Raw genomic sequence first — 20226 nt, forward strand, 5'->3', positions numbered from 1 at the left:
GGATTAGGATAATTATATGATGTTATAATTGCAATCAACATTCTTTTACTTAGCTTGAATATGTATACGTATACATTTATATATTATTTTTATATGAAAGATATACTCCAATTGAGTTTTTAACTTGGGAGGAAAATTTAACCAATATCAAGGATTACTTTCACTTTTTTAATTATTCATGGTGTTATAATTTAATAGGTTATAATCAGAATCTTTCTATGTTATTCTTCTCCAATAGGATCCCTTATCCAATTCAGCATATGCCATCAAAATCATGCAAATTTTTTCAACATTTTTATGTTCTTTATGCAAATCCGGTCTCACATCATTTTGCAAGCATCACCATCATAACAATTGGTAGTCTTTAATGCCAACATCTAGTAGCTCAACTGGTTGGCACTCATCTCTCCAAGTGATGCCTCAAGTTCACATTTGAGCAGTGGCAAAAATATTATATTCTTCAAAAAAATCTAATAAATATTATACTCTTCAAAATATCTTAAATTCCTCTCAAATATTGTTGGCCATGCACTAAGTTCACTAGAGCCCTTGACCTATTTAAAGTCTAAGCCATGGTCATGGAATTGCAATTAGGATCTTGACTGCATAGACGAGAATCAACTATGGGTGCTGAAGTGGTGATACTACACAGTTTATTTTCATATTCTTAACCAAAAAATTGAAGAAAAAAAAGCAACATTAGAAAGTAAAATGTGACAAAATAGAGATGGTTTATGTAGGGTCTCTTACCATGCGACAAAAGGGGCCGATGAAACTAACAAATTTATTGCCAAATGTAGCGGGTCGGTTGATTGTAGAGTTGCCAAGACAGTTCGATGGTGTGCGCATATGGAATATTTACATCTCATTAGAGATCACAAGTAAAAATTATTTCTATTAACTAATTTGATAATTCTTCAAAAAAAAAAAATTCTTTTCATAGAGGAGGGCATAATTAATCAGTTCCATAACATATGAATCCTCTGCCAAACATCCCTACTCTTGACAAAGGTGGAATTTGTATCTGTCTCCAATATAATTATTTTACCTCCAATTGCAGTAAACTATTGATGAAGAGTCCCACAGTGGAATGAGTCCATATTGTAGGACCCGGTACTGAAAGAGAAGTCCTAAAATGGAGTCAGTTGCATAGGTCTCCTAACCCATTGCAAAGCTTAAGACCATCCCTCGGCTCCGAGTACTTTCCCCATTCTCTTCCCTATCCATTTGTCTTCTTCGGCGCAATGCCATAAAAAACCCTAATCGGAAATCTCTCTTCCACCTCGCGAGGTAACCTTTCCTGGCCAAATCTCGGATTCTCTTACTCCACCAATCACCGCTTTGCTATCCTAATCCTCATCTCTTCGTTTAAAAATTTGGTTCCTATCCGATGATTCGATGTGCTTTTTTATATGAATGCTTGCTTCTGATTTGATTCGATTTCTGTTCTTCATCGTAATTTGTTCTTGTTTCTGTAATCCTTTCAAATCATACGATGTGTAATTAGGGATCCGATTTCCTAAAGCTCTAGGGTTTTTATTTGCTTAAAGGTGGCATTTTATTCCTTTCTATTGATTTGGGTGCTTTTTTTTTTATGTAAGTTCCAAATTTGGGTTTTCCTTCAGCTTCTCGTCTGCCGGAAATAATTTCTTTTTGTGAGTTCACATGGGGTTTCATTGGTTTTTTGGGTGAATGGAACTGATTCTTTTCTTTCAGGCGGTGGAGCAGTTTTGAGAACCCTGGTATCAAATTAGGGTTTGGGAGCTTTTACCGGGTTTCTGTTTCAATGGGTAAGCTCCATACCTGTCGATTTGGCTGGATCTAACAGAGGTTTGATGTTCTCTAGATGGTCTGTACTTAAGCTTTTCTTTCTGAAGAAAAAAGACTGCATCTTGGGATGATTTTTTAGAAAGGAAGAAAGGAAAATGTATAGAGGGGGTCTCGATAGATTTAAGAAAGCCCAATCTTTGGAGCCATTCTCAGTTAGCCTCAATTCATCTTCCAAAACTACTTCAGCTCCTAAACCAGCCCACCCTCCAGTCCAGTCACTGCAGCCGCAAAATTCTCGCCTAACCCATAATCAGCATCAACAGCATGTCGCCTCGAATCCTACAGGACCTGAAGCGGTGGTTCCAGCTTTGCAGACCACTCAGGTTGGTGGAGGGCAATCCACCTGGCAGCCTCCGGATTGGGCTACTGAACCCCGTCCGGGGGTTTACTATCTTGAGGTGTTGAAGGATGGAGAGGTCATCGATCAGATCAATCTAGATAAGCGGCGGCATATATTTGGGAGGCAGTCCCCGACATGTGATTTTGTGCTAGATCACCAGTCTGTGTCACGCCAACACGCAGCAGTGGTTCCCCACAAGAATGGAAGGTTAGATATCTGAATTGATTCTAATTTTCTCCGGTTCCAGTTTCTGTGTACAGCTTGTGAAGTATATAAATTGAAGGCTTTTTTCGTACAACCTTGCATATTCCTTCATTATTCTTTTTTAAATTATGATTGTTTGTGAAAACAGTTTATGAGGATTGCTTTTTTAAATTGGAAGAAATTTATTATGTTGATTTAGTGTTATTTTTTGGAGCTAGAATGTCTCCTCAGATGCCTGTACTTAATGTTTCTGCAGCATTTATGTGATTGATTTGGGGTCGGTTCATGGTACATTTGTTGCAAATGAGAGACTGACTAAAGATAATCCAGTTGAGCTTGAAGTTGGGCAATCGCTACGGTTTGCTGCTTCAACCAGAAGCTACATCTTAAGAAAGAATACAGCTGCTCTTTTTCCCACCCCAACACTTCCTGCAGAAATTAATCTACCTTCCCCTCCAGATCCTTCTGATGAAGATGCTGTGGTGGCATATAATACGATACTCAACCGCTATAGTGGTATTAGTCAATTGGATCTTTCATCCAAGTCTAAGCAATCTTCAGGCAATTTGTCAAGTGAAACTGATGATAACCATCTGTCAGGAAGGTCTGCCAAAAGAATCAGGAAAGCAAGAGTAGCATTTAAAGATCAGGTTGGGGGGAGTCTTGTTGAAATAGTTGGAATTTCGGATGGTGCAGATGTTGAGACTGAACCAGGTCCCATTGGTGTAAAAGAAGGAAGTCTTGTTGGGAAATATGAATCTCTTGTACAGATTACTGTCATCCCAAAAGGAAAGGAGCAGGTGTCTCCAAGGGAAGACAGTACTTCTCCCAAGGGTGTTACTGATAAGCTACAACAGGTCTTGAACAAAGTTAAAAGCACTCAAAAAAGTGGGATTTATGATGATCTATATGGGGATTCCTTTTTTGGAAAGGTGGGCTCATCCTGGGCATACAAGCCAGATGGGCAGGCAGGTAACACCAAAAGCGTTGAAGAAAATCCCCTTAGTTCTGCGACTGAGAAAATCAATGGTAGTTCAGAGGATGACAGCGATGATCTTTTTGGTGACTAATGATGGCATATAACAGCTTGTTGTTCTCTTATCTGTTCATTGAAGGAGTCTCTATTGAGGTATGCCTCAAATACACATTTTTGGAAGCCATGGTGGTATATGAATGTTATGTAACTGAGAAATTTTGCTGTAGTTCCTCATGATTGTTTTTTATGGCATGACATACACCAGAAAGGTACGCTTGGCTAGCCAAATATTATTCTACAGTGATATGTTTGGGCTGTTCTCTAGTGATGAACCTTTTACTTCTTTAAGTTACATTTTCTCTCATGAACTGGTTATGGCTTGTGCCTCTGATATTTAGCATTACCTGATAGGTAGTTTCAGATTTTGATATGCCTCTGAGCGTTATTATGCCCTCGGGTTTGGCATTTTAGAATAGCACTTGCATAAAGCAGTTAGTACAACACTGTTTGTGTTTTCCATATTGATTGAGCTGGAGAAGTTCGGAACAAGGCATGCTTAATCTTTTTTTGAGTTTTATGCCAAGCTTCAGCTCATATTGTATCACAAACTTATTATTAGTTGATTCTGTCTACTATATGCTATATGTCGAGTTTGATTTTAAGAACATTGGAACCAAAGCACTATCTCTCAACTATTCTAAATTACAACTAAAGCAGCTAATTGAATCACTCTAATGTCATGGTTATATGTAATGAGGCCGTATATTAGTTGGAATAGGTGGAAATGAGATTTTGCATGATTTGTAATATAAAAATTGTGAGCAATCAGGATGAACATGATAAAAACTAGAACGTTGAGATGGATCTGTGGAAAAACTACCATGGTGATGTAAGGATATATTACAAGAGGCATAGGAGCTAAATCAATTGAAGATCAATTGGTGAAGAATCAATCAAGAAGCTATGGGCATGTACAACCAAAATCTCAGGATCCAACGAGTGCTCAAGCTAGTCTCAAAGGGTCTAAAACAAGGAGAGGGAGGCCTAGGCTGGCATGCATAGAAGTTGTGGGAAATGATTTGGAGAAGCTTGCAATAACACCAAATCTGATCCTGAATACAAATGGTTGGCAGAGAGCAGTCAGAATCCAATCCTAAATGTTCGGGACAAAATATGGTGGATGTGGTTTCATGGAAATTACATGTTTATTGGTATGTTAGTGGGAAACCTTTTTTTTGGCCTCCTTGGTTGAAATGTTTTCACATTCTTATCTCTGAGGCTAGGTTGGTAGATGGATTTAAGTGGAGGGCAATGAAGGAGGTACCTGCAGGGAAATGTTCTTTGTTGTTTTGACTGCCTAGGTTAGGCACAATGGTAGGTTGTTCTGCAGTATTGTTTGTTAATTTTCAGAGAAATCATATGAACATCCATGCTACTCTGCTTTATCTGTCTTGCTTTGTCTCCAACTTTAATAAAAAAAATAGATGCAAACTAGAGAAAATGATTTTACCAGTATACTTGATGATCAATTTTGATCAAGAGCATTCCTTGATTCTGTTTCAGTTACTATTTTTGTCACTGCCTTAACAAAAGGTGCATTTTATTATGAAATTTGATGATCCATCTATTTTATTTGCTCGCTTGATATCCGGTAACTTTGGTTATTTCGTTTTCATATGACCTGGAATGCTCTTATCTTATGTGGTTTTAATCTATATGATTTGAAGTCCAATGAGCATGACTTTTAACAAAAAGCATCATTTATAGCACCTGCTAGAGTTTTGGACAGAAGTTTATTTAGAAGCAGATGAAAGCCTGATATTTAGGTCGTAGGTTTTGTTGTACTTCAGATTCTTAGGGTAAACTCTCTTCCTGATCAGATATTGTGATCCTTAACATCATGTGGGATGTTGTATAAGATCTTTTTCAATAAACTTTTAGATGAGGGATTGCACAGTATTCCAAGCAGCTCATAGGGAGGCAAACAGAGCAGCTGATTGGAATGCATCCTTTGTTGCTCATCACTCTGGCGGCTTTCTTTGAAACAACTATGAGACCATTCCTCCACCCCTAAACAATCTCTTGTTTTCTGACTCTATCGAATGTATTTATTCCAGAAGTATATCATCCATCCGACCTATCAAAAGAAAGAAAGAAAGAAAGAAACTAAGTTTAGTGGCATTCCACTACCGCCCTTCTGCCTTCAATTCCTAATGAACATGTCTTCTTCTATCTGTACATTCTTCGAACAGTGATCAGTCCAAAATCTGTATTTGCCTATGCTGGATCCCTTGATCATTAAATTCCGCTCTAGTATCATTTATTTTGGAATAATATAGCACCCAATATAAAATTCCTTGCCACCAAGGTGGTAGCCTGGTGGTAAGGGGGCGATAATTCCACTCGAGTTGCTCGAGTTCGAAATGCGCAGGCGTTGATTAAATTAGGGGACCGGATGCCCCACGCCCAGATGGCTTGCTGGCGGTTATGCTTTCCTTCCATCTGTACTAAGGTGACGCTGGGGTGACGTACCCACACGTGAGGCGGTGAGCCTAGTGGGGTGAGCCTACGGGTCGGGAAAGGCACGCGAAAACCTGCGACCTGTATCGAACATTTTCTGGTGGAAGCGAGGTCCAATGGGGGTTGCTACGCTGGTGGGCTGGTCCCTCCCCCTCCCCTCCTATTCGAACCACTCAAAAAATAAAAAAATATAAATATTTTGCATTGTTTTGGCCATTAACCAACTTGTGAAATCACACAGGTTTCTTTCCCTCTGACTTTTAGACTTTGGGTTTGACCTGGAGCGCCTATTATTTGGTCTCAATTGGCATGAACAAAAGCCCCCAATGGGGTTTCCAGGCCTAACCTTGTTGCACTGATATTTCTCCCCCTTCCCAGTAGGGGGTTTCTTCAAGGCTACACTACGTTGTTCATTGGTTTGTTCATTTATTATGTTTGTTAAGTTGCATCGTTAGGTCATGGTGTTTTCTTTTCTCATCATAAAGCACCAGCTAATATAATTAGTCAGCAGTTGAGTATAAAGCCTCATGATCTCAAAGCTAAGACCCTCAGCGGTCGAGACAAAAATACTTAGAACTCATCTTTCAACATGATGTAGATTGTCTCCTGAACCTTAGCTGTAAAATATTAATTAAATGTAGGATAAATCTTCGCAAAATTTGAGTGGGTTTACAAAATCCTACGAGTAAGAAATGATTTAAGGGGTCCTCAAACTTTCTTCTTTTTTGTGGCAATCAAACTTAGCACGCGGCTCCTGCAGAACTTTCCATGGGGCATGTATTTACAAGAAGTCAACCCCAAGCGGATTAAAAGATTATTGTGCGAACATTTGAAATCTCTAGTGTTATATGAAGGAAAACTACTGCGATGTGTCTGACTAGATTTTCTATCCAATGTGGATATTATCGCAAGTATGATGCGCTACTAGATGCACCCCACCTCAGTTTCTGTCTCTCTTTCGCTCTTTATTTAAGACAGAAACCGGTAGGGCACAAATCATCTAACATAAAAATGAAAATATCAGTCTCGGCACCAAAGGGACTACATTGAAGAGCACCTGCTTATGTTTCTGCTGTGTGGCCAACTGCAATGATCCCTTTTGAGTCCAATAACTTTTGCATCTGATTCTAGTCAGGCTTTTTTATGAACTCTGCTAAGCTAAAATGAGGCTAGACGGCTAAAGATGGGGCTGGACGATTCTAGTCGGACTCATAAGCATTGTACATGGTTCATACAGAGGGGAAGGAGAATGTATGATATTATTACCTTGTGGAATTTAAGTTTTTTTTTTTTTAATGAAAACTTGATTCATAACATAAGAATCCTCCTTTTCCATTCAGAAATGATTGAAATAGCCATTTAAGTTCCAAGTTGCTTCTGTTTTTCCACGTTAACACACAGAAAAAAAAGGATGCGAGACAATTTTTTTTGCCTCAATTACTCGTTTATCTTCTTTATGCTGCTTCCAATCTTTTTTCAGTGATTATGTATTCGTAGCTTAATGCATTATGAGGGGAATGGTATATGTCAACTTCGTTCGTTGAAGATTGAATTTTGTCTTTGGATTTTATTATGGAACTCCTTTTTTTTAGACCCACCAAAGAAATCCCTTTTATTTTATTATAGCGAAAAAAAAGTTCATTCACTCTTTTTTTTCTCCCCTTGTTAATTTGAGTACGTGGAATGATGCGTTCCATCCACCACCTCATTTCCGTTTTCCAAATAGCGATAATACTCATGAGAGAATAACCTCTTGTCCATCCTTCTCCAGATCCTAATGGCTGTCATCCGCCTTTTTTTTATAGCAAATGCTCTCCAGAGACGGTATCTCATATTTACAGGAAAAGGAGATAAATTGGATTGCCTCCCAACAAGCATCGCACAATGATATCATACTCATCGAATCTGGGCTCTTTTCACCACCATTTCAGAGCATTTTAATAGCTGATGCTACGTTTTGTCTGTTGTTTTCTTGTAATTCAGCATACTTCCCTTTGTACAAAAAAAAAAAAAATCCTCTACCCCATACCCATACTAGGAGACTAGATTTTAGTGTAGAAGACGCAAAGACTACATTTCTCTCCCCCTAAGCAGATGGAGTTTGATGGATGTATGGTTTGCGTCTTTGCGACTTTGCGAAGAGATCGTTTTGAAGGGGAAGGCACAGGGGAGGGAGGAGAGAGTTTGGCAAGGGTTCATTTTTGAGAACCTTCCGAATCCGTGTTGCAGATGCGGCAGGGTTGGGCACGGAGAAGCCTTCTGTGTGGCGGGTCCGTTCGTGTCCCCGGTGGATGGGTGCAGTGAGGCAGCTACGGAGGTGCCGAAGGGTACATCGGAGATCCCTTCACAGGGAGGGGTCGGTGGTATCGAACCTCCGGTGAACCCAGGGTATGGGCCGTGGTTGGTCACACACAGGGTTCGGCAGATGAGGGCCGGGGAAGGGAACGTGAAGCCGAGGAAGACGATGGCGTCGGAGACTGGTCCACAATCGATGGGCACGCCTTCTCGGACGAAGATATCTCCGGTGGATGGAGAGTCGGTCCCCTCTGTATCCCCTGTGGACCTGGATGGCTGGTAGAAGCCATCCAAGGTGGCCCGGCGGAAATCGCCGGTGAAGGAGAAGGGTGAAAGCTCCGGGGGCAACTCGGGAGGCGATGTGAGTCATCTGGGGGGCGCTTTCGGAGCTTTGTCCGAGTCGACCAGTGACTCGGTGTTGGCTGAGAGGGACCGGCCTTCGGGAGGCTGGGCCGGCAACGGGACGCGGCCCATTGCTATTGTGGATAGGCGGGCGGGATCTGGCCCGCTTAGTCCTAAGACCGGGTCGGGTGCTACAGGGCCTGGCGTTGGGCTGGGTCCAATAACGGTTGGCCGGGACCTACCGGTATTGGACGCGGGTCGCGGACCGGGTTTGAGTCCGCTCAAACGCGCCCGCAGTCCATCAAAGAAGGGCGGCTTCGTCGACGTCCCGGGCCCAGCTGGTGGTGCTCGTCCGGCAGGGGGCTTCCGCAGGTTGGTGGCGGTGGGGCATCGGAGAAGCCAAAGTTCCCCTCCGCCGGCGGCATCGTCGAGGTCGAAGCCGCCTAAGGCCGGAGGCGGGCGGGAAGCAAACGGCGGTCGACCCTCAAGTTGGAGGTTCTCCCGAGCCACCTCGGTGGGGGACCTCCCGTCGGTCTTGAAGGCGGCGGAGGTGTCGATGGGCGCGGTGCAGCCGCCGGATGGTCAAGCTGAGTCTGCCCGAGCTGAGGTTGCTGCAACATCTAGAGGAGATTTCGGCAGGGAGGGAGATGGCACTGTGAAGACCTTGTGCCATTTGGCACGGGGGAATAGTACCCCGAGCCATAGCGAGCTACTGTCCCAGACTTTGGCAGCTGTGCAGAAGGGGAGTTCTGAGCCTGCTTCCAGCATGGGATTGGAGGGGGATGGTGTGGTGAATGTGGACAATGGGGTCGGCTCTGGGAGGGAGAGTCGAGCCACTGAACTTAGTTGTCAATGAAGCTAATCCTTTGGAATTGTCGGGGGGCCGGGAAACCTTCGTTCGCCCCGGCGTTTCGGAGGTTGGTGCATGTGCACAATCCAGACATCTGTGTCTTATTTGAGACCCGGTTGGCCGGGAGGAGTATTGTTAAAGCCAGGAGGGCACTGCCACGATCCTGGGGTTTCTATGCTGTGGATGCTCAGGGGTTGTCGGGCGGCATCTTTGTGACATGGAAATTGGATGGTGGGAAGCTGGATATCTTTAATGTTAGTAGCCAAGAAGTGATCATGGTGATATCTGAGGGGGTGGGGAGGCCATGGATTTTTGCAGCTGTGTATGCTAGCACCGATTTCAGGGCTCGGAGGTCACTGTGGGAGGAGGCTTCCAAGCTGGTTGATCAGGGGCAGCCAATGTTGATTGCAGGTGACTTTAACTGTATAGATGACCCACAGGAGAAGATGGGAGGGAGGCCATTCTCCTATCAGAGGAAGGTGAGGGAGTTTCAGGAGTTTATTTCTACAAATGGGTTGATTGATCTGGGCTTCACAGGGCCCAGATTCACATGGTACAACAACCAACAGGGTCCGGCTAGAGTTTGGGAGAGGCTTGATAGGGCTTTTGCTACAGCTGGATGGATCCAGGAGTTTCCAGACTATCATGTCAAACACCTACCGAGGATAGCTTCAGATCACAGTCCAATACTGGTATGTACTGACAGACCCATCCCTTATCATTGCCCTTTCAGGTTTGAGAGGTTATGGTTGTGTTACCCTAGGTCTTGGGGTGTTGTGAGTGAGGTTTGGAACATGCCGGTTCGGGGGGATGCTATGTATCGGGTTTCTCGCAGACTTGAGTTGGCTAGGAGACACCTTCGGCGGTGGAACAGGGTGGAGGTAGGGAACATATTCCGAAGAATTGAGGAGTTAGAGGAGGCCATTGCAAATCTACAACTTCGAGAGGCCTCGGGGGGAGGACTATCACAGGCGGAGTTGTCGGAATTGAGATCCTTCCTATCTATGCATAATGCTCTCCTTAGTCAACAGGAGATCTTCTGGAGGTAGAGGTCAAGAGTACAGTGGATCCAAGATGGGGATAGGAACACCAAATTTTTTCATCAGTCTACATTGATCAGGAGACAGCGGAACAGGATCAGATCTATCAGGGACGAGGATGGACAATCCACAGAGGACCCGAATATGATATGCAGGGTGCTTGAGCAGTTCTTCAGAACTAGGTGGACAGAGCGGACAGGGAGTGGCATGCATACTGAGCTCCCCTTATCTTCTGAGAGGGTTTCTGATGTGGACTCTTTAGCACTGATAAGGTCGGTATCGGGGCAGGAGATTCAGGAGGCGTTGTGGTCCCTAGAGGGAGACAAGGCACCCGGGCCGGATGGCTTTCCACCTGTGTTCTTTCGGAGGTATTGGTCGATTGTAGGACTTGACGTTATTGAGGCCATTCAGCAGTTTTTCAGTACGGCGGTGATGAGTCCGGAGTGGCAGAGGACCTTTATTGCATTGATTCCCAAGCACCAGAATGCTACTGAGCCTGGACACTTTCGGCCTATCAGTCTATGTTCTACCTTATATAAGATTACGGCAAAGATCTTGGCAATGAGACTGAGAGGGATTTTACCCAGTATTATCTGTCCTGAGCAGGGTGCTTTCATAGGGGGGAGGAACATCTCAGATAATGTTCTAATTGCCCAAGAGTTCATGTTTGATCTGGTGAAGGCTCCGATGCGGCGCTGTCTTATGGGGGTCAAGCTTGATATGGAGAGGGCATATGATAGGATGTGCTGGGAGTTTCTGCGACATTCTTTACAGAGTTTTGGCTTCCATGAGGTGTGGATCAGGTGGGTCATGGGCTGTGTGATGGGGACCTCTTTCTCCATTCTGGTTAATGGCACACCCTCTCCTTTCTTTCAGACATCTGTTGGACTCCGCCAGGGGTGTCCGTTGTCTCCCTTGCTCTTCATTATCTGTGCTGATGCACTTTCCAGAGCTCTTCGAGCTGCAGTGGGTACACAGACTCTGGAGGTTTACAGGCCAGTGCAGGGGGCTACGCCGATTTCCCACCTACTCTTTGCTGATGATTGCTTGCTGTTGGCTAGGGCGACCAGGCAGAATGCTCATGTGATTCGGAGGATCCTCTTAGCCTACTGCTCGGCTTCTGGTCAACGGATCAACTTGGACAAATCTTCTATTCTTTTCAGTCCGAAGACCAAGGCTCAGATAAAGGCCGGAATCATGGAGACCCTGGGAGTGGGTGAACAGGTGGGCACCTTGACATATCTGGGGGTGCCGATTCTTGGGCGGTGTATGCGTAGTGGGGATACCATCACTCTTGAGCATAGTATCAGACATAGACTGGAGGGGTGGCAGATGCATTCACTATCCATGATGGGCAGAGTCACATTGGCACGGTCAGTTCTTAGTGCCATCCCGGTATATCTTGTTTCCCACACTGTCCCTCCCGTAGCTTCGCTGAGATCAGTTGAGCGGCTTATCAGGGACTTTATATGGGGGAGGCGTGGTGATAGAGGCAGAGTACATCTAGTTGCTTGGGAGGTGGTCTGTCAGCCGGTCAGTTGTGGTGGCTTGGGGGTGCCGTCACTGGTTTCGCGCCGGGAGGCCTCGGTGATGCGGTTGGCAGCTAGTCTCATGCTGGAGCCTGATAGTTTATGGTCCTCACTGATGAGGGCTAAGTACGGGGCTTTGACGGTTGGTATTAGGGCGGGGCGGCTCCAGTCCCCTATTTGGAGGGAGATCAGTGCCAGGGCTTTTTCAGTGCTCCCGGCCATCCGGTGGGCCATCGGGGATGGTATGTCGGTGGATGTTCTTGAGGATAGCTGGGTGACTGAGCTACCGATCAGCAGGCTACCGGCACTGGTGGATACGAGCAGGTTGTTGGGGACGTCGTGTTGGTGACCTACTAGTACCGGGGGAGGGGAGCTGGGATGAGGTTTTCATTCGGGAGACCTTTGGGGAGCAGCTGGTGGAGCGGATTCTGGCATTACCGATTCCGTCCCGGGCGGAGCCGGACAGACTGATTTGGTTACCGACAGGCCGATCACGTGTACGTGCCAGGGATATTCATGCGTGGACTAGGAGGGAGCCGGAAAGACGGATTGAGGGTGGATGGATTTGGAGGATGAGGGTGCACCCCCGGGTGGCGCTTTTTCTTTGGAAGGTAGCCTGGGGATGCCTTCCGACCAGGAGCGTGTTGGCCCGGCGGGGGATGAGGATGGGCTCACTTTGCGAGGTATGTCTGGATGCCGAGGAGACGGTTGGCCATGTCCTTCTTCGATGCCCTACAGCTGTGCAGTGTTGGAGAGAGGCCTCGGCGCTACTGCCGCCTATATGGGAGACGGTGGAGGACATGCTCCGGTTCCTGAGTGAGTCTATTCGGAGGCCGAGTGATGCTGAGACTGGCTCCCTTGTGGCGTATCTGGCCTACCACATATGGCTAGCCAGGAATGACCGTCTATTCGAGGGTGGGCGGCCGACCCCACGGGTTGTGATGGAGAGAGCTTTGAGACAGGCAGCAGAGATATCTATGATGACGGCGTTGGCACCACCTGGGAGGACTAGGGAAACCTGGGGTACCTGCACTGCTGTTTCAGCGTCCAGGTTCAGTTTCTTTTCTTGGGTACCCCCACCCCCTGGTTATCTTAAGGTGAACTTTGACGGTGGTATGGCGGAGGATGGTGCCTCTGGGGGCGTGGGCTTCGTTATCAGGGACCACCGGGGCACTTTTATTGCTGCTGGGGGACGGAGTACCTTCGGAGTTTCGGCGGTGGGAGCAGAGCTGCAGGCTGCTTGGGAGGGTGTTTGGTTTGCGAGACGAGTCCTGGGGGCCGAGAGACTTGTTCTCGAGGGTGACTGCTCTACGGTGATTGACCGGCTGCGTGGTGTGGATATATATGGTGATGATCACCCTCTTATACGGGACACTAGGAGTTTGGTGCAGGAGCTGATCTCCTGTCAGGTTGCCCATGCTTACCGAGAGGCGAACAGTGCAGCAGATTGGGTCGCCTCTTATGTTGCCCGGCACACTGGGGAGGTCTTTTGGTCTAGTTTAGATGGCGTTCCACACGCCTTATTTTGTTTGCTTTTCTTTGATATGTCTGGTTGTACTCACGTTAGAGGTATATGAATGAAATACCGTTTTGATCAAAAAAAAAAAAAAAAAAAAGAAGAAGAAGAAGAAGAAGAAGAGATCGTTTTGACAAAAGAATATCGAAACAAAATAAGAACCTTTTTTTTTTTATAGCACAAATCTGAAAGTGTCCCTAGAATCTCGGTGGCCGCTTAATTCATAGCGGACCGAAACCGCAACGCAGCGCGTGGGATCCGTGAGTCCACGCGGGTGGGCTGGCTATGGAAATGCCCCAACGGCTAAATTTCTCTCCCTCCACTTCCAACATCTTCCACCTTCCAAACAGGTGTGCAGCTCCCCTTCGCTATAGGACTCTTAACCCCCCATCCCCTCCTTCTCAACCCTTTCCTCCAATTGCCCATCTCTCTCTCTCTCTCTCATGGATTATCACCAAAGGTCCCATCTCCCTCCGCCACCGTACATGGTGCTCGCGGAGCAAGGGGGTGACTCGCCCCTCCGACCTCCGCCCCACCGCCGCAACCTTCCTCGGTACCACTCCCACCGCTCCAGCAGTTCCTGTAGCTGCAGATGCTGTTGGTGCTGGTGCTGCTGCTTCCTCCTGCTCGTTCTCGTCATCGTCATTGCCATCACTGCCTACATCTCTTTGATCATCAAGCCTAGGGTGCCAACGTACTCCGTTGACGACTTCTCCATCGGAGACCTAAATCTCAATCCCACCGATCTCACCATCCGCACCAAGTTCATCGTGACAGTGCGTGCTAAGAACCCCAACGACATGATTGGGATCTGGTACAAGAATGGCTCCTATGTCGCGATCTCGTACCGCAACACATTGTTGTGCTCCGGCTGCCTGCCGAGCTTCTACCAGGGGCACCACAACACAACAGTGATGCGGGTGGTGTTGGAGGGGCAGAGCAAGCTTGGAGCCGAGGTCCATGGGGTGCTCGAGGAGAACCGGCGGACGGGGCGGATCCCACTTGACGTGTTCGTGAGGGTGCCCGTCGGTCTGCGGGTCTTTAACATAGACTGGCGGCAGGTCACGGTGAATGTCACCTGTGCGCTTGTTGTCGACGGCCTATCGCCCGACAAAAAAGTCGGCATCAAGTCTGCAGATTACAAGGTGGATGTGGATTTATAAATCGTGATGATAAATCCGTTATGAGCGCTTGTGTTAAACTACCCTTGCCGGCCACATCTAGAAGTTATATCCATGGTATTTGATGTGCCTCCCGAAACAAGGAACAGCTTACCTTTATAACATCTGAATTCAGGTGGGGCCTCCTACGGTCCAATTGTAGGTAGCTAGGGATTGGCATGAGATATGAGTGAGGTTTTCGGGATGAGAGTTTAAATCCTTGTATGATGTAAGTCCAAGTGTTCCTTGACTAAGAAAGCAAGGATTTTGCTTTAATGGCTGATTACTTCTCGGTTTTTAAGAAGAAGGCTTAGCATAATATAAATGAAACTTTTCAACTTGGAAAAAATAGAAGTTCTATGAGATTGTCATTAAATTGCCTTTTGTTTTGTTGAGCGACATAGCTGAGTTACCCAAACATATTCCTTTACTAGATTCTTTGCGTATGTTAGAGAGAGAGAGAGAGAGAGAGAGAGAGAGAGAGAGAGAGAGAGAGAGAGAGAGAGAGATTTTTAAATGTTTTTAATGCCTAAGCACCATCACAGGGTATCTAGATAATGATAGTTTTTGTATTGGATTTTTGTTTTTTAAGAGATTTGGTGGGATGCCACTGTCTAGGACCATGAACCGCCGGACCTCTCCTCCACGAGGGACGCTAACTAACTGGGCTAGGCATTGTTGGTGCTAATATCCAACCATAAGATTTCAAAACCGTCTTTGTTATAAAAAAAAGACTTTGCAAAACTCATATCTAATTTTATGCACATTTGACATTCTGCGACCGTAAGGACTATTGTCGAACAGGTTGAGGGTGGCAAACAATGGGCGATCGGAGTAGGAAGACGACGAAGGTTACCACCACTAGTGAGGATCGGACATCCCCAAGGTGGATTAAGGAGATTCCGTCGTGCTCGGGAGTGGTCCAAGGCCACCACTGGCAAGCAATATAGACTAATCACAGGATCTTCGACGATGAGTTGGAGAACCTCCAATGCTAATTCACTAAGGTTTTGGAGCTACCGGCGAAGAGGGTGGAGACTTCGAGGCCTGGGAGTCTGTGGTATTGATTGCTCGGAGTCTTGGTCGGAGGGTGCCATCCGATTGCGCTGCTCGGGATTTCAAGGTGAGGGGGAAGCTCGACTATGATGTGGAGTCCTACCCCATGCCAGAGGAGGTCAGCATGTTCCATTTCAAGATGAAGGTGGATCAGAACGTTGCTGTGGCCGGCAGCCCATAGTTAGTGGCAGGCCAACTGATGGCCATGGAACCCTGGGTGCCCGATTTTGTCCTGAGTAAAAATGTCGTCAAGATGACCGTTGTGTGGATGCGATTGTCATGCTTACCCTTCGAATATTGGGGGAAGGAGACGATCTGGGACATCGTAGCTATAACCGGCTGCCCACTAGCGTTTGATAGCTTTGCCGACTAGTTGAAGAAACTGAAGTGTGCTAGGATAAAGATCGAGATCGATGCCCTAAAATTATACGAGAACATTCCGGTGTTCTGCTATTGTTGTAGAAGGATCAGCCACAAGGACGAGGTGTGCTACTTTTCCTTTCCCTAGTCGGCGGTAGGAGGTGGTGATCCGAATGGAGCTTATCCGACCCCGATGGTTGTGGAGACCGGCAAAGAGCGCTCTAATGGTGGAGGAGGAGCATGCTGTTGTGGGAAAGCGCCTGGTATTTGGACCCTGGTTGGCCACAAAAAAAATTCGGCCACCTAGAGTTTCTAAGGGAGGGGTGAGGCTAAGAGAGGAAGCTGAGTTGACCCCAAAGTCAACATTGGGGCTGGGTTCATCTTAGTCTGGGTCGAGTTCCTCCTAGAATCGACCGAGTTCATCGGAGTCTCCACTGGATTCAAATGGGTACCAGAAGGCATCCAAGATGGCGCGACGAAAATCTCTGGCGAAAGGCCACCCCGACAACGAGTCTTGTCTATCAGGGAGCCCAATTCTGGATTGGAGCTAGGCTTCAAGTCGTGGGAGGAAGCAGGCTAGCTTGGCGGAGGTGGAGGTAGGCAACTAATGCAGCCTTTCATAATTTCCTCATCTGAGCTGAAGCTAGCTAATGCAGCCTTCTCATAGCTGCCCAAAGATCATGGGTCTAGAGTGCTAGGCTTACGAGGAAGTCAAGCATTGGGCCCAAGACCATGGGTCTTTATTCTCATTATGACGGTCAATAACACCAAGAGTTTGTCGTAGTTTTAGACGTGTGACATGTATCATTTATTCAAGACGGATGAATTTAATGAAGCCATAATCCAATCGTTCATAATCCTAACTTTTCGAAGTTGTTTCGGTGTTTTGCATACATATATATTTATATATAGTATATATATTAGTGTGTGTGTATATATTAATTCTAGTTTTAGTTTAAGTGGATGAAACTGTCTTTTCTTTAACTTTTGCCTATGTTTCAAAAGCGAAACTTAGAACTATGCTTCAAGGCCATGGTCTATAAATTTCATGACCAATGCTCGAATTTCAATCCTTACAAACCAACCTGTGTGTGTATGTATGTATATATATGTATATATGTATATGTATGCATATATTAATTTAAATTTTTATATAAATCATTTTTTTAATTAAAATCACGCCGGGCAAGCTCAACCATGGATAGGGGGTAGCCCCGTAGGCCCCAATGAATAGAGTTGGGTGCTCATTGGATCATTTGATGGTCCAATGCAATGCCTAGTTTTGATCTTGTTGTGAGATCGATGAAAACGTGATCACATATAATGCAGCTGAGCATGTGATCGCACTCGGTTTCTCATAAATCGGAATATGAGATTTGAGGATCAACGCCGCATCAGACCATCAAACGCTCGCACGAGCGCCACTCAACTCGCCTCCCCTATGGAATGGGTCAAAAGGGGACCAGGGAGAACTAAAGGCATCATGGAATCTTGTCCCCAGGTGGACGGTTCAGATCGTTTTGATCGTATTATTCTATTCTAGAGCCGCGGTTAACGGAGAACGAAGTTGGCGCCCGGGCGGTTCTATGGCAATGAGAAAAGGCCGCGGGCCAACGACCGTTGAGGCCAGATCTATTGTTAATTCCATGTGTTCCCATGGAATATTTCAACTTAAACGAAACCGATCAATAAGGCCAGCAGAGGATCAAATCTAGAAATATCTTTGCCAAATGAAGCACTGTCTTTATTGGGGGAATGTGTTAAGCTAATGATTTTAGAAGAACACGCGAACTGGTCCTTGCAATATAACGGGCCACCGAAAGTCTTTTCTTTTTCCTTACTTGGATTTGGCTTTGCATTTGAATTGGACCCAAAGAGCTTGGCTATTTACCAGCTCTTTCTCTGAGAATCCCTGGTAAGTAATTCTTTCTAGTGCTCAGTTTATTTCATTCCATTTTTTCCTTTCATTTCAGTGTTTGTTTTTCTTATTCAATCATTCTATTCCCACATCGACAAACTCATTTTTCGAAATCCAAATCCAAAAGTACCCATTATATGACTTCACTAATCACCTTAGAGCATTCCTCATTGTCATAATTGTCTAGCATTTAGAAACACTGAATTAGAAACTGGTCTCATGGAACTCTTTTTCTTGCCTAAGAAATAAATGAGTTTCTGATCCATTGTTTCATTTCCCATGGACTCGCAATGAATTAGCAATTGCAAAGCTTTTTATCCAACTCCACATTTCAATTGTTGGGCTAGAATTGGCCTTGGTGCTGTTAAAAATTTATTAACCATTGCAGATAGAAAAATGATCTAATTCTAGCTATTATTCAAATTTAGCAAAAGAAAATGCAACTTACCATTAGAAAAACAATTAAAGGTACTATTCTAATTGAAGACCCAACATTTTTTTATTTTTACTATAACAAATGCTGTGGATGCATTGCTTCATGCAATAATAGTTTACTGTATTTGATAGAGGCGTAAATGACGACGGAAGAGTTGAAGCCCGCCAACATTGTTGTGCCGGAGAATTCTTTAGAGGATGATAAGAACACTCCATTGATGATGATCGGCTCACCGCGAGCAGCAACCGGTCGACGACTTCTATCCAAGCAGTCGAGTCAGAGGGCGAGCTGCTTGTGCTCTCCGACCACCCACGCCGGATCTTTTCGTTGCAGGCTCCATAGAAGTTCTCTCCACCACAACAACAGCCGTTCCGTCGGCTCGGGGCTCTCAGAGTTGGCCAACAAATCGCCACCCAATGGGAGTTCCGTGGAGGCAGGATGATCTTAGTTCTTCATTGCTTCCCAACATCCACCCCATGAAATCAAACGAGAGGACATAGCTCTTGCTAATCTATTTATTTTGTTCATATCCGTGGGGAAAGTTTGAGTTTCTTATTATCCATACATGTATATAAAGACAACATTAGGTATGTATTGTATGGTTTATTTAATGAAGCATGCATGAATTCTATCTTGTTTCTATCATCCTTCACTAGCCAGCCAACTTCATGCTCCTATTTTTTGTCATCATTGTCATCGAACTTAGGTGCATTAGTTGATTCATTTATTTTTTTTAATCTAAATTTTGAATATTATTCCTAGCATTACCTTGTCTTCAATACGACAGCACCTCCACCATCCATGCAACCAACAACTTCACCACCTTACAATTGTCATGGTGTGATCCCATGACGACCGTGCCGGCTTGACAGAATGCTCTGCACCACTTTTCTCATGCAACATGCCATCATTCTTTCAGCAAATCCATTTAGGGCCAGAATTTCAGGTTGTTCGTGTGCTTAGGCTTCAGGTCACGCTTGAGTTGGTAATGACATCTATAGACACTCAATTAAAGTATTTCTAAAGTATCTGCTTTCTCGCACATGTACTTGGATCTATATATGCTCATGCGCCCACTTTAGATTCTGGCAACCAAGCAATAAACTACTGTTTGGCCTGTGGGAATGTGAAACCATCTAGGATCCTAATAAATACTCATGGATTAACATCTATATGTGCTCGACCAATTTACCTTAGTTAAGGACCAAATAATGGGTTCTTGATCACCTAACAACACTTCGTTCTTTTTTGACATGGATATACGTCTCTGGATGTGGCATTGTAAAAGATATGATGGACATGGTTAAATTAGGTGTTCCTTCTACGTACCTTGTTTCATTTTGGGGACAAAAGCCTGAAGGCAATTGCATTCATATAATGAAAATTACAGCTAAAAGCGTTATCTCGTGTTATGAGTCAAAATTCCATACGCAGAAAATTAATTGTCACTGAGGCAAGCATATATGGCCAGTCAAAGAGCTACACAGGTATCTTCTGTGAATGTATGGACAAGATCATATCCTGTTCACATCAAAGCATGCATGCATGGATCCTGTTCAACTATATATCCTATATGCTGAGATGGTTGCAGTTAAAATAATAATAATAAAAATTACATGAGGAGAGCTAAGATCACCCCCTCCGAACTTTTATAGCTAACGTATGCTAAGTTTCAGTTCCATTGCTTTCCCTGCATTCTCTTACTTCTGCTTGTGAAGTAACATAAGCAAAAAAACATTACAAATTAGTTCGGAGGGCATCCACACTTGAAGTTTTGATAGAATTCTTCGTTAGTAGATTTTGCTGAATTATATCTCCCAATAAAATTACTTGGCCTACTTGTTCGCTGTATGT

The 20226-nt window shown here is 45.0% G+C and overlaps 3 protein-coding genes and 1 long non-coding RNA gene across 5 annotated transcripts; all 4 read left to right on the forward strand.

Annotated features, from left to right (window-relative positions):
* The first annotated feature begins 1159 nt into the window (after positions 1-1159).
* Positions 1160-3714, forward strand: LOC103712843 (protein phosphatase 1 regulatory inhibitor subunit PPP1R8 homolog). 2 transcript variants are annotated; one of them, XM_008799516.4, is made up of 3 exons: positions 1160-1290; positions 1717-2377; positions 2631-3714. In XM_008799516.4, exons 2-3 carry the CDS (start codon positions 1926-1928, stop codon positions 3442-3444), a joined length of 1266 nt encoding a protein of 421 aa, XP_008797738.1. In that variant the 5' UTR covers positions 1160-1290; positions 1717-1925; the 3' UTR covers positions 3445-3714. The 2 variants fall into 2 exon arrangements, with proteins under 2 accessions (XP_008797738.1, XP_017699719.1); XM_017844230.3 differs by having other exon boundaries at positions 1209-2377.
* Positions 3715-9359: 5645 nt separating this feature from the next.
* Positions 9360-10406, forward strand: LOC103699741. The gene has a single exon (XM_039121363.1). The coding sequence runs from the start codon at positions 9360-9362 to the stop codon at positions 10404-10406; it is 1047 nt and encodes a 348-aa protein (XP_038977291.1).
* Positions 10407-13914: 3508 nt separating this feature from the next.
* Positions 13915-14951, forward strand: LOC103712867 (NDR1/HIN1-like protein 6). Its single transcript, XM_008799558.4, has one exon. It carries the CDS (start codon positions 13928-13930, stop codon positions 14603-14605), a length of 678 nt encoding a protein of 225 aa, XP_008797780.1. The 5' UTR covers positions 13915-13927; the 3' UTR covers positions 14606-14951.
* Positions 14952-17851: 2900 nt separating this feature from the next.
* LOC113463079 lies at positions 17852-19017 on the forward strand. Its single transcript, XR_003386749.2, has 2 exons — positions 17852-17933; positions 18504-19017. It is a non-coding gene; the product is annotated as an uncharacterized LOC113463079 (long non-coding RNA).
* Positions 19018-20226: the final 1209 nt, after the last annotated feature.

The sequence above is a fragment of the Phoenix dactylifera genome, chromosome 1 (genome assembly GCF_009389715.1).
Source record: "Phoenix dactylifera cultivar Barhee BC4 chromosome 1, palm_55x_up_171113_PBpolish2nd_filt_p, whole genome shotgun sequence".
NCBI classification, from domain to species: domain Eukaryota; kingdom Viridiplantae; phylum Streptophyta; class Magnoliopsida; order Arecales; family Arecaceae; genus Phoenix; species Phoenix dactylifera.